General features: G+C 36.9%; 1 protein-coding gene across 1 annotated transcript; it reads right to left on the bottom strand.

Annotated features, from left to right (window-relative positions):
- Nucleotides 1-2,915: 2,915 nt before the first annotated feature.
- LOC110872573 (protein NRT1/ PTR FAMILY 8.2) lies at nucleotides 2,916-5,490 on the bottom strand. Its single transcript, XM_022121387.2, has 3 exons — nucleotides 5,278-5,490; nucleotides 3,946-4,496; nucleotides 2,916-3,838 (listed from the first exon to the last, which is right to left on the bottom strand). Exons 1-3 carry the CDS (start codon nucleotides 5,458-5,460, stop codon nucleotides 3,007-3,009), a joined length of 1,566 nt encoding a protein of 521 aa, XP_021977079.2. The 5' UTR covers nucleotides 5,461-5,490; the 3' UTR covers nucleotides 2,916-3,006.
- Between the last annotated feature and the right edge of the window lie 8,502 nt (nucleotides 5,491-13,992).

Raw genomic sequence — 13,992 nt, 5'->3', positions numbered from 1 at the left:
ATGCTTGAGAGAGAGCTCCAAAGCAGATGTGAATGAGAGAAAGAAGGAATGAGCATTTGAAACAAGTGAAAGGCCTTGCTATTTATAGTTGAAGCAAGAACATGAGATCATTCCAAGTGTTTTTCTTGGTCATTAAGCATGAAATCCAAGCCTTACACTTGTTACAAGCAGAAGAGAAGCCTTGGAGAAGAGATAACTTGCTCCCCAAAACATAAAAATTGCAAACAAGGGCCTGATTTTACAAAACAGCAGCTAATTTCATGTTTCTGGTCGCTGGGCATGCTTTACGGTCCGCAAGGGGACCCTTACGGTCTGTAAGGACCTTACTGCAGATCAGCAAGTTTCCCAAAATGACAGATTTGGCCCCTGAGCTTGTTTCAACGCGTATTGGCACTTCTAACACCCGTCAAGCCCATTTTTAAGCTTCATAATGAAGTTAAAGTATAGGGAACATGAAACATGCTCAAAAATATGCCGGATGTTGGTTCGTTTGGCCGTATGGTTGCGTTGTTCGGCTAATTACGACGGAAATCGTAACGAGCGCGAAAATGATCCAAATTGCGAAACGAATGGAATTTTTGCATGCCGATCACTAAAATAAAATATTTTAGTGTGTACAAAAATTTTGGATGTCCAGATGTGTCCAGAACGTAAGATATGCGCGAAAATACAAACTTACGTCGTTTTTGACACTTTTAGTCCCTGTAAGATCATGTAAGCATGTTTTCGCACACCGAACCTATCAAAGCTTATTTCTAAGCCATGTTTAGGTTATATATGGTATGTTTAACTTATGATCAAGTTCCGGACTGTACGTTGTCTTACGAAACGGCAGACTTTTGCAAGTTGACGCAAATAGTCCCTGTAAGCGAATAAACTTGATTTCGGCATACCAAACCATCCAAAACTTATTTCTAAGTTATGTAAAGGTCATTTAAGATATGTTAAGCCTATGTCACTATTCCGGAGTGTTTGTTGCATTAAACTGGTTATATTTACGCATCAGATGGCATATAACCTTCCAGAAAGCGATTTAAAGCCCGAAATCGAACAAGAATTGATATGTGCAAATGATACACATATTTTCACAAATCCCAAGTATGAAACACAAAATTTCATTGGTTTGACATTTGTTTGACGGTCATAGTGACACAGGTGTCACAGTGTTCTTCTGAATTTTATTGAATATTTTATTTAAAAGAGCTTGACATTCATATTGGTATTGGTTTTAAGACGGTGTTATTACTTTAACACCGTCTAAAACAAATCCTTGACACCGTCTAATGCTACATTTTGTAGTAGTGAGGAATTAACTCTTACTAGAGCTAATAATCATTCATCTGAAACCTTAAAAAACTGAATCATCCTTAATTTGCGCCGATAATGGAATCATCCTTATCGGTTACTCCGGTGAAGGTTCCGAGGTAGTTCCGTCAAGATCGTCAGATTCCTATGATCCTAAAACCTAAAAAAATTCATCTTTCACACCGTTCATCCCCAAATCAATAACCCCGTCTCCCCTCCAAATCTCCACAACCTCCAACTGACAAATTTCTGAAGGTAATCGACATTTCTGAAGTGTTCATCGTCGATTGTTTGTTTGGAGAAGATGAAGGTAATCAACAAATCGGAAGCACATGAGCTCACTTTCGAACAAATCGGAAGCACATGAGCTCACTTTTGAACAAATCGTATTAGACCCACGTCTAATTCGTGCCCTAACTAAGAAAAACATCGATAAGCCCACTCCAATTCAACAAACTTGAATCCCCTTAATCCTCGTAAGTCCCTTTTTTTAACGTTTGTAATCCAATCTTTACAATTCAACCATTGATTAATGTTTTTTGTGTGAAATAATAAGAGAGTAAAGATGTAGTTTCTCGTGCGAAAACAAGGTCCGGTAAAACATTCGCTTACATGCTTTTGTTGATTCAAAAGTCTTGTTATCGGTTTAACCATCTTCAACAACCTCCTCCATCTTCAACAAACTTCGGCGCCTTCAACAACCTCCGGCGTCTTTCAACAACCTCCGTCGATGCGTCTCACATAAATCACCCGCACCTGCACCATCACCACCACCACCACCACCGCCTTCTAAGTTCTTGTTCTTGGATTCTCTCTTCAATTTCACCAAGAACACAACGGTTGAAGCTTATTTGAGATTTAGGGTTTGTGTGCAGACGATGAGAGAGAGAGAGAGAGAGAGAGAGAGAGAGAGAGAGAGAGATAGGTAAAGAGTGATACAATTGTATTAAAATATTGGTTGTATTTTAATCTTATTAAATACTATAAATAATTAATAAAAAAGACTAAACTGTCCTTTGATGTATAGATCTAACAGAAAATTTTCACATAGTTAGTGTTAAAGGACGTAAACTGTAATGGGTTTTCCAAATAAAGGATTGTGAATGTAATTATTGAAGTTAAAGGTCATCCATTGTAATTCAATACAAACATAAAGAATGAAAAGTGTAATTTACCCAAAACTAATGGCCTGGACATATTACAACAGACATATTTTTATGAGACAAAGTGAAGACAAAGGGACTAAGTTGATGCACTCTAGAACCGTGTCACAAGGGAGACTGTATCAAGAGAAGAATCTCAACCGTGTCATAAGAGAGACTGTGTCATTTGACTTGAATCATGATATCAAATACGTGACCTTGATATAGAGGTGTAAAAAAAACCGCTTTTAGAACCCTAAACCAACAATCCTTATTTTCGGGTACACTCTCAAGGATCCGTGTTTGTCAAGGATTTCATTATTTTCGGGTACACAAATTCAAAATAAATCATTAAGTAAACCCTAAACCAACAATCCTTATCGATTTGAATTAAATAATGAAATAACTCTGTTAAAACATGTGTAGACAATAATCATTCCAAAAAAAAAAAATGAAATATCTTGACATACGATAGACAAAATCAAGAAACAAATAATCAACCAGTCCTCCCTACATTTACAACCCATAAATCACGAGAAGATCAAAGATCCAACTACACTCAATTCGGATACCCACTAACTTTCTTGTATGTGTAGCACTTGGCAATGAACACGTAAACAACCAAATTCAACAAGCTCAAAACCGCCAACAACGCAAAGAAGTAATCAAGATGTCCCTCATTCAAGTTGTTCGCTATCCACCCGGGCTTCCCATTCTTCGTAGTCACCTCGGCCACAACCGTCACAAGCGCGGTACTCAGGTAATTCCCCAATGCGATTGTGGTCAACGACAGCGCTGAACACAAACTTCTCATTGCGTCTGGCGCCTGGTCGTAGAAAAACTCTAGTTGCCCAATAAATGTGAACACTTCAGCGCAACCGATCAAGAAATACTGAGGTACTTGCCAGAAGATGGTGATGGGAATTGTTTCCTCATCATAAAGATTGTGTTTTTTAACATAGTTTAAACGGACAACTTCCAAGCCTGCAGCTGCCATCATGGAGAATAAGGAGATCAAGAGGCCGATTCCCATGCGTTGGAGCTGCGTGAAGCCTCGTTCGTGGCGTGTGTACCTTCGGGCAATGGGGATGATCACGCGTTCGTAGACTGGAGCCCAGAAGATGACACTAAGCGTGTCGAATATGGAGAGAGAGGCTGATGGGATTTTGAAGTTGGGACCTATGTGTTGGTCCATGGTGTTACCTTGTAGGACGAACATTGTGCTCATTTGGCTGTAGACGGCTGCGAATATGATCCCCGACGCCCAAACGGGGAGGAGTCCGATGATGGATTTGAGCTCTTCGACTTGAGTTACCGTGCATAGTTTCCATGGATTGTTCGTGGCCTTGTTGCGGTCTGATTCGGTCTCCACTGCAGCCTTGTCGAAAAACCTGCCTCGGTTTATACAAACGTTAAAAACAAAGAGAAGATCTAAAGAAACACCACTGAAACACTATCACACACACCAGTAACTTTTCATACGGGGGCGATATAGTACCTTAGCTTATTGCTATGCGCAAGCTTTCGGCTTCCAACAATCTGCGATTCAGCATCAGTGGTCTCGTAAAGAAGCGAATTATCCTTTGGGACTTTAACACTAATCTTCCTGAACGACGCGATCACCACTTGGAAAAGCCTAACGAAAGGACTACCCGAAGGCTTTTGAATCCGATACAAAGGACTGCCAGAGAAGAAAAAGACCACAGCTATCGCCATAGCAACAGCCGGGACACCGAACCCCCACCCCCAGCCTACATTCATTTGTATCCATACCAACACTGATGACGCGAAAAGTGCACCTATGTTGATGGACAGATAGAACCAGTTGAAGAATGAACTCTTCCTTTTTCGCTCTCTTACATCAGTTTCATCAAACTGGTCCGCCCCGAATGATGACACACATGGTTTGATGCCACCGGTGCCTAAAGCGATCATGTAGAGTGCCACAAAGGTGATAGTGGTTAGGGTTGAGGACGGGTGGCAACCATCGGCATCACAAACAGGTTGTAGTGATTTCAAAGAGGCTGATAGTGTTAATAGTGTCATTCCCTACACAATGTTAAGTTCCTGTCATTTTTATTGACTGCATAATCTTTTGATAGTTCTAATGTCAATCAAAATACTTTAAAAGGTTTAATTTGATACAAACTTTGTCTGTTCTTTTTTAGATTACATTTTCATGATAGTGTCATAGAACTTGATCCCGCTTATGGATGAAAATGAGCAGTCGGCTCGTTCATCTTAACGAGCTGAAATGTTAAGCTCAAGCTTGGCTCGTAAAAATCTAGCTAGCTCGTGGTTTGATAAGCAAGATCGTTTATTTTCGAATTTTGTATTTTTTACCCACTGATACATATAAAAATAAAATAAATATATGTTTTTAAAATCCAGAATTTATAAACTTCAAAACTTATAAATTATATATTTAAAAAAATGGTTTAGGATTTAAACGAGTCAAACAAGCTAGCCAACGAGCCAGCTAATGAGCGAGCTTACCATGGCTCGGTCTCAACTTGTTTATAAGCGAGCCGGTCAAGCGAACCAGGAAGTTTTTAAACAACACTAATCCAGCTTGCTTAGAACTTGGTGTTGGATAAATTTGCTACACATAGTTATTGAATTCAAAACGATAAGTAGTTAGTTTATGAAGTTATCCATTATATAAAATCAAACTTTTTCTTTGTTGGGAAGTGAAATTTTTGTATACTAACATTTATCTAAAAGTTTGAGATTTGAACTTCAAAGAACTAACTTTTCCTAACTCTTTTAAAACTTGGTACAGTGGAATTTTGAAAAGGATGTACCGGAAACAAGAAGGGGATCTACTTACAATGAAGTAGATGATAGAGAAACTTGCGATCGTCCAGTATCGTCCCAAGTATGCATCGGCTAAGAAAGCTCCAAGCAATGGTGTAGCGTAGCATGTCCCCGACCAATTTGAAACATTGGTAGAGGCACGTACACTTCCTTGGTTAAGGCGATCCGAAAGATAGTTCACCAAATTGGTACTCATTCCATAGTATGCCAACCTTTCACAACATTCATTACCTATAACAATAAATGTACAAATATTATAAAAAGGAACAAAGTTAACAATAAACTGTTCAATGAACATAAACATGATCTCAAATAGGTATGAACTATGAACCAGTATATATATCGTACCAAGAATGAATGGGCAAGCCTTCCAGTTTCCGGTTTTGCTCCTAATAGCGCGCTCGTTTTTAAGGGTAACTGTTCCATCGGTCGTATAGATATCGTTGTCTGTCATTGGATCTTGGTTTTCTAGCAAAATACCAAAATGAATTGCCTTAATATGTTAGAATCTAACATTATCAATGAAGTTATTGATCAAGTATCATATGCAGCTAGTGTTTTTTCATATTTAAATTGTCAATATTCAAATTAAAAACTCTTAATTATGATGAAAAACAAACACCAAGAAGAATTCAAAGGGAAACTAATTTATATGTATGGTTGATATATACACAGGTTTTAGTAAACGAAATAATAATAATAATAATAATAATAATAATAATAATAATAATAATAATAATAATAAAATAAAAAGTTCAAACATAGAACCAATTGTCTTCTGCAAAATACTGACAAACCAAACATATTTATATATCATCAATTCGCAACGTGTCTTGAGGCTTTGTTGAGTTGTATCTATTTCATTGAGGGTTTTTTATGATTAGTCTGTTTGTAATGTGGTTGTTCCCCTCTTTGGTATTATTAACCTTTTTTGTCTAATGCACCCTCATTTGCTCCACACCCCACCACACCACGGGTTCTCCTCTTACACCGCCCCACCTAGTGGTGAAGCTTGAGATTTTCGATTGAGAGTCGAAAACGTATATACCTAATAAAATTATAAAACCGGGGGTCGAAAACATATATAGCTAAAAAATTCTATACGAAAACTACATACCATACACTACTGAGCGAAAAGTTCGGGAAACGCCCTCTGGCCCCTAAAAACCTGCACCCCTGGCCCCACCCCTCCTCATACGCAACTTTCAGCCACCGGTGAACACTTATTTGTTCTTCGCTTTCTCATTAGACAAACCTTTAAACAACCGTAGGTAATATCGGTTTGTTTGGTTGAAACCTAGATCGACTAGGGTATGGTTTTCATGATGGTTTTCGTCTTGGATCCGTTAAACTACCGGATTTGTGGTTGCATGTCAGTTTATACCGTCTAAGCCTTTTCAGGCTTTTTGTTCGGTTGTTTTTGTTGAGTGATTTGCTTTTTGGGCTCGATTTTGATGTTTTTTGGGTTTTTTTTCGCTGTAATTTTAGGGATCTTTGGTGAACAGACCTGGTGTGTTTTAATTCAGAACCTGATTTTGATGAAGATGAACATGTTGTTTTATCCGAGACATTTAGTTAATAAAGATTATATATGTTAATTTCTGGTAATCTTTGGTGGTTTTTGATACTGTTTCTGTGACGATGAACATGTTTGTTCATCCAAGACTTTGGTGATGAAGAGTGTCTTGGTTTGTTTATTGTAATTGTAGTCCTTTGGGATAGTGTTGATTCAGTTTTGTTGTGAACTCCATCTGTTTTTGATGACCATGAAGAAATTGTTTCATTCAAGAAGCTTTGTGAACGTAGATGATTGCTTTGTTGGCGCATACAGTTCCATCCGAATGTGTATAAGTACAGTGATGGTACACATCATTTGGCTAGGCAACATTTGTTCCAGCTGTATCGAGTAATAGTAAGCCAACGAGTTTGCTGTTAATTGATAGTGTATAAATTTACAAAATTCTTTGTGGTTTCTTATTTAAAGTTGGCCAGTGTGAATTGGCTACGATGTTTCGAAGATGGTTTCAAAAATCCGAGAAGGCTTAATAAAAGCAACCGGTTGGAGCTAGATTTTCAAGCCCAAAATACTATTTATTTTCCAACTTCAAATATAAACAATCTATTTTGGTGTGTATATTTGTTTTGGATCTTTTCGTTTGTGTGTTGTTTTGGATCTTTTCGTTTGTGTGTTCAGGTTATATCTTCTTGGCAATGACGAATGTGTTGTTTTTCCCGGTCTTCGTGGCATTAACAAAAAAAAACATAGCTACAATAATGTGTTTGAGCGTATTTGTAACATCGTGCTAATAATTTTCAAAAATTTTTTGTATTATTGTTGTTATTTGGTTATGTTATAACGTAATTGACATGCTAATTCCTTTTCATTAGCACGTCAACTTCCAACATGACGTGGGCGTCTTAGAACGGCTTGCTCGGCTCCTTGAAAACGTTGTAGAGTCAGACTAATGAATAAATAACAAACTTAATGAGCTAATCAAAAGAGTTAGCAAGATACATGAAAAACAGGTCGAGTTGCAACCTGAACTAGACACGCTTATCATACGTTACACTAGGCCAAACGATATTAACGAAAAAAAATAAAATTAGATGTATTTGTAGTTAAAAACGTTATTTGTAAATTTTGTTATACTAATGTAAACAATCAAAGTTAATAAATATAGTTTTTAGTTTGTCCGTATCTAATTTGACAAAAAAAAAAAAAAAAAAAAAAAAAAAAACCTATGCATTAAAACACAATTTTACACCGCTACCACGGGCTTCCGACTAGTTCTTTTGTAATCTACTTTTGATGATTAAATTAAAGTATTCTAAATGATGTTTTAGTCGTAACTACTAAAAAGCTTGATGCTCGGGTTTTGTTTGAAAAAGAACTCCAAAAGAGCTCCATCGAAATAAAATTGTGTAGTATGTTAATATTATTCCTTTTTGTTTACGTATATTTTCATATGTGTGTAGTTATACAACAACAACAATAATAATAATAAGTCAGCTACCTAGGCACAAACTTTTTTATAAGCTGAGTTCGAGCTCAACATTTAAGTCTATGAAGATAAATGTGCCGAGACACAGAGTCCAACTTGGCTCGGTTCATGTTAAAATAGTTTTTTTTTTTTTGTTTCTATATATATCCTTATGCAGCAAACACACACACACACAAAAAAAAAAAAAAAAAACGAGCACTTGACGAGCCGGGCTCGAACTTTTAACGAGCCAAGTCTGAGCTCAACATTTCAGTTAGTGAAGATAAACACGCCGAGCCCAAGCTGTCTCGGTTCGGTTCGACGCGATTAACCCTAGTAAACTTTGAAACATGGTAAATTACCAAATTTTATTGTAGAATGTGATGATTATGTATTCAATAGTAACTTTTCAAGGAAAATATGAATGATTTAACTGAAAATTCAATCTCATGTTTATTGAATTATTGTTTCAGTCACTTAACAAACACAAGAGAAAATCTCCATGACTCCATCATTTTCGTGAACAAATAATAATTTCGAGATCTATTTACATTCATCATACAACAAGATCAGATCATTTAATGCATTAAATATTGAAGAAATTAACCTTACTCAATGATGGATCATGTATGTATGTATATATATCGATATTCGTTCACATGCATGCAATAAAACAAGAAGATTATTCATTGCGATGACTGAAAATTAAGAGAACCATAATTCTTGAAGACGATCGATTAATTAAAAACTAACCTTTACTGGGATCACACAGCCAACTGACCACGGTGATCGGTGGATAACCAAAGGGGAGAGAGAGACCCAAGTGGTTGAGATGTATAATATATTATATACGATGTGTGTGTATATGCATATGTGTTATCATTTTAATGAATTCGTATGGTTTAGTCGCATTACTACATGTAAAATTGGATTTTGATAATGTTTATACACACTCTTTTTAACTTATAACATATTTTTCTTTGTTACTACACTAACCGAAAATTAACCTATTTTATTTTTTGCTGACATGGAATTCTTGTGTGGCCAAAAAGACAAAGTTTTGATGACCTGAATTGTTTATGTGACAGTCCGCGTCAGCAAAGACTAACTGGGTTAAGTTTTAGTTAGTATGATATCACTCAAGGAAAATATATTCAAAGTTGGGACTGCCGGTAAACATTTCATGAGTTGGGATTAATCCCGACCAATTGGTCAAAGTTAGGATTATTAAAAGGGTTAATGGATTTAAACACCCCCCACTATTGTCATTTGGCCGCTGGCACTCTCAACTTTGACTTTGGCTTACATCACTCCCAACTTAACACTTGGGTTGCTGTGTCACCCCGTCGTTAAATAAACACTAACTAGGTTAGTTCTTTTTGCTGACGTGGTCATTTTATCCAACATGGAATGGTGACATGGCCTATTTTTGTTTTTATGAGGTGATGTGTATTTTTTTTTTTTTTTTTGAATTCAAAAGAAATAATCAGCAATAAGAAAACAAATATAATCTCCTCCATATATCATTCAAATCCAAACAACCATCTCTACCTTCAAAGACACCTCCGCCTCCATAAATCCCCAACTTCTCCACAAGATTTCGCCGCCACCCACTCCGCGACGTCACTACCTTCTCCTCCCAAACCCTCCAACCGAAATCCACCATCTCCGGCTTCAAAGCACCTCCGCCTGCTTCAGCTTCGACGGCCTCCTCCTTGCCGCCGGCTCTTTCTCCAGCCGACCACCACCACCACCACAGTCTGGTGGTGGTGCGATGACGAAACGAAGAGAGAGAAGCAGAGATGAGTAACGGAGAAGAGAGAGAACGAGGAAAGAGATCGACGGCGAAGGCGCCGTTTTCCGGTAACGATCCGTCGACGGCAGTGGAGCCGTGGCGGCGGCGACACGGGTATTCTGACCGACAAAGCATCACGGTAAAAACCCTCTTCACCATTTTTCTGTTATTTATGAGATTGTCGATGATGATGTCGATGATGGTCTTAACGGTGGACGTCGACGGAACCGGTCAGATGAACCGGCGCCGACGATGGTGGCGGTCTTCATTTCATTCTGACAGGGTCACCAGTCAGATTTGTTTCGAGAAAGGGGGAAGGAGATGATATTGGCTGGGTCGATTGTGGCGGTGGTGAGAAAGGGAGAAGGAGGTGCTGGCTGGGTTGATTGTGGCGGTGGTGAGAAAGGGGGAAGGAGATGATGTTGGCGGTGGTGAAATCTGATGTTGGAGATGGTGTTTGCTGATTTATATGTATTTGTTTTTTTTATAAATTTGAAGCAGGTTATGAAAAAATAACAATACATTTGAAATTAAAAAATTATACATCATCTCATAAAAACAGGCCATGTCATCATGTATGACACGTATGAATGCCACATCAGATTAAATTGCCACATAGGCTAATTTTAGTAATCTGGTTAGTGAATATTTAGCGACGAGGTGCCATGACAATCGAAGTGTTAAGTTGGGAGTGGTCTGAGCCAAAGTGAAAGTTGAGAGTGCCATCGGCCAAATGGCCATAGTTGGGGGTGATTAAATCCATTAACCCTTATTAAAATCGGGTTTCCCTTAATTTAATAGCGAATATAAATATACTTTTAACCTGAATTGTTTATGTGGCAGTCCGCGTCAACAAAGACTAACTAGGGTAAGTTTTAGTTTGTATGATATGACTCAAGGAAAATATGTTCAAAGTTTGGACTGTCGGTGAATATCTCATGAGTTGGGATTAATCCCGACTAATAGGTCAAAGTTAGGATTATTAAAATACGATTTCCCTTAATTTAATAACGTATATAAATCATGTTAAATCTATATCTATGATGATGTAGATCAGATAAAAATACTCTTAACCTAAGAAATGTAAACGATCTTGACCCTTGATCACATCAATTTAATAGATAAGATTAGTTCAAGGGTAGTAAGTAAATACTTAAAAGTTAGAAAAGATCTAGGGTCGAGGGGTAAAATTGATATAGTTTGCCATATAATTGTGTTGTTATACATTAACACATTGTTGATTATGTGTCTAGGTCTAGATAACTGGCCATATAATTATAATGTTATACACGAACATTGTGCTAAGTATAACAGTTAGTTATACGTATGTAATTATAGTTTTATACAAAAAAATATCATCAGGTGATGTGTGCAAAATGCAACACATAAATTACATCAAATGAGGCATAAAAGTAACCCTTTTTAGTACTAATGTTGGAAAAAGCGTGTTTCTTTCTTCCTTTTGAATTTACAGGACCAAACGAGCTTAAACGAACAAAAAGAGCAAATAAGCAGCCAAAACCAACATAAATACAAAAAGAAGGAATAAACGTGGCATACCCGACCCCTCAGCAGCATCCCCAAAGCAAAAACAAGGCAACATGTAGGATCGTTTTCACGACCGAAACGAGTCGTTCAGGGGTGTTCTACTCAATATGAAAGGCGGAAACAGACATATCGAGTTCGATTCAGCTAGATATTCACTTTAACTGTCTTTTTTATTGATTTGACAAAGTTTTACAGCACGTTGACATTTCAGCAGCACTTCGGCTCTGGAAACGAACATACAGAACTACTTCAAACGAAATTACAGGACCCCTATATATAGGCAAACTAATTTCGCATGAACTGGTTCACACGAAATCACTTTCATGCGAAATTAGTATTTCATGCGAAATCACTAAACCTAATTTCGTACGAAATTACATACTTTAATTTCGTAGGAAATTACATCCTGTAATTTCGTGCGAAATTACCCTCTAACCTAATTTTGACAATTTCCTTGAATAACGTGCCCTGATCTATCTATACAAATGCAAGACTTGATACAAGACGAAGTCGACAGACGTATGTACCAACAGACTCCCCCTCGGATGTTGACGAGTCTTCAGTGTCGAGTCTTCAACGTCTTCAGTCTTTATCAGTCTGACTGCTCTTTCTGAAGTATCTGACAGTGTAAAACATCCTTTGTCTCTCCCTTTTCTTTTCATCAGCACCAACAAATAACCTCCCCTCGGATGTTGTTCTTCTCTTTTCAGGATCAGAAACTTCACTCGTGTTCAAGAATCAAAACCTGGCTTTCACTTTTCAGGCATCAAAACCTTGCTAACCTGCACAATCTCTACCTCACAATAAATTTCACAAATTTAAAATTTGACAAATTTATATACTACATGCAGAATAGGATGATTTATCATTTAAAAACTTCTAATGACCACTTGTAGGCAAAACATCCAAAATCTTTTCTTATTATACACAAACTCCCCCTCACGAAATGTTCATCATGTTTAGCACTTGGAATTTTGAAAATCAGCTTTTCAATAACAGTTGTCGATTTTTTTTTAATTTTTCAAAATTTTATGCTAAAACACACCAAAAATCTTTTTGAATTTTTTATTTTGATGAAAAACAGTAAAGAAATATTTACAGACAATATTTTTGTGAGTTTGTGTTAGAGGATCATATCAGTTTTGAGACAAATCACTAACACCGTTAAGCTTAAACATTTTAAGTTCTAAACAATTCACCTAGATTGTCAGTATACTGATCCACTTAAATTTTCACACAAAGTTCAACTGTTTCGAAATACGAGATTAGTGTTTTAATGACTTAAACTTATTCGCGTGTCCCACCTCAGAATATACTCCAGTATCCAGACTTCTATATTCAGTCTTACAGGTGAATGTACACTAATGATATAGTAAACGGGTAAATGCGAAACCGTGAGAGCTCAGGTCAGAACTTCCGTTCGTGCAAAGATATGACGGCTCGACTTTAGGTGTGTCCCATTTAGGGATCTTTTCTTCAACAACACATGATTAGCATTTTTCAATGTTTCATCATTTTTTGTACTGAGGGCTGGCTTTAAGATTAAAGCTTTTGCAAAGCATTATACGAGGACTAGGCTATTGCTCCCGCAAAATCAGAAGTCCTGGTATAATACCCTAGATATCATCACGCACAAAGACCTAGTATGTCAGAAATAGAAAATCTTTCAAACAAGATTTCGGGGGTTACCCATATATCCGAGAGATGTTCCCCACGATATAAGTAAGTATGATATTTATGTTTATATCTCGAAAACAATCTACTAAATGTGTAAAAACCTACTGGCATATCCGCAGTGAGAACGTTTATCACATTTTTACTTTCCATTTCTTTAGCGTGTTGTGATAGTCCACTGATGTACTATCATTTCCTCTTTTTACAACAAAACTCTTTTTCATTTTATCATGTTTTTGGATTTTTCAAATTTTCTAATGTTTTTGGATTTTCTGAAATTTCTTACTCCCCTAAAATTCAAAAACATTTAAAGAAATTTGAAAACAAACTATACAAGTAAAGTGACAACTGTTGTGAATTACTTCAATTCGCCATTCACTCGGCATAAACAATCAGAACTCCCCCTTACAACAAACTATTTTCCCATTATGATTTCAAAACACTTAAGTTCGTTACAGTCAAAATGGTTTTTCCGGAAAATATTTTTTGTTGATTTAACCACTTATAAATTGGGGATATGATCATCACATTGTTCAGTCATTCATTCCACTTGAAAAATTTAACAATTTTAGATTTTAATCAACACAACCACTTGTAGAAAATCAATTATAACTTAATATCCCTGATTAACCACTTGTAGAGCGAAATATCACAGTTACAACCTGTGAATTTCTCAAGAAAGATGCCGATTCCTACTCCCCAATTACCAACCTGGGAGTTTCGGCAAGTC

The sequence above is a fragment of the Helianthus annuus genome, chromosome 16 (assembly GCF_002127325.2).
Source record: "Helianthus annuus cultivar XRQ/B chromosome 16, HanXRQr2.0-SUNRISE, whole genome shotgun sequence".
NCBI lineage: Eukaryota > Viridiplantae > Streptophyta > Magnoliopsida > Asterales > Asteraceae > Helianthus > Helianthus annuus.
This window is presented reverse-complemented; position numbering and strand designations above follow the sequence as displayed.

What these genes read in the sequence shown, in the direction of transcription:
- LOC110872573 (XM_022121387.2), bottom strand. Translation starts at nt 5,460, where the DNA reads ATGAGTACCAATTTGGTGAACTATCTTTCGGATCGCCTTAACCAAGGA. An exon ending in TCTCTATCATCTACTTCATT is followed by an intron (nt 4,497 to 5,277) that starts GTAAGTAGATCC and finishes AACATTGTGTAG; the next exon opens with GGAATGACACTATTAACACT. An exon ending in GCGCATAGCAATAAGCTAAG is followed by an intron (nt 3,839 to 3,945) that starts GTACTATATCGC and finishes AAACCGAGGCAG; the next exon opens with GTTTTTCGACAAGGCTGCAG.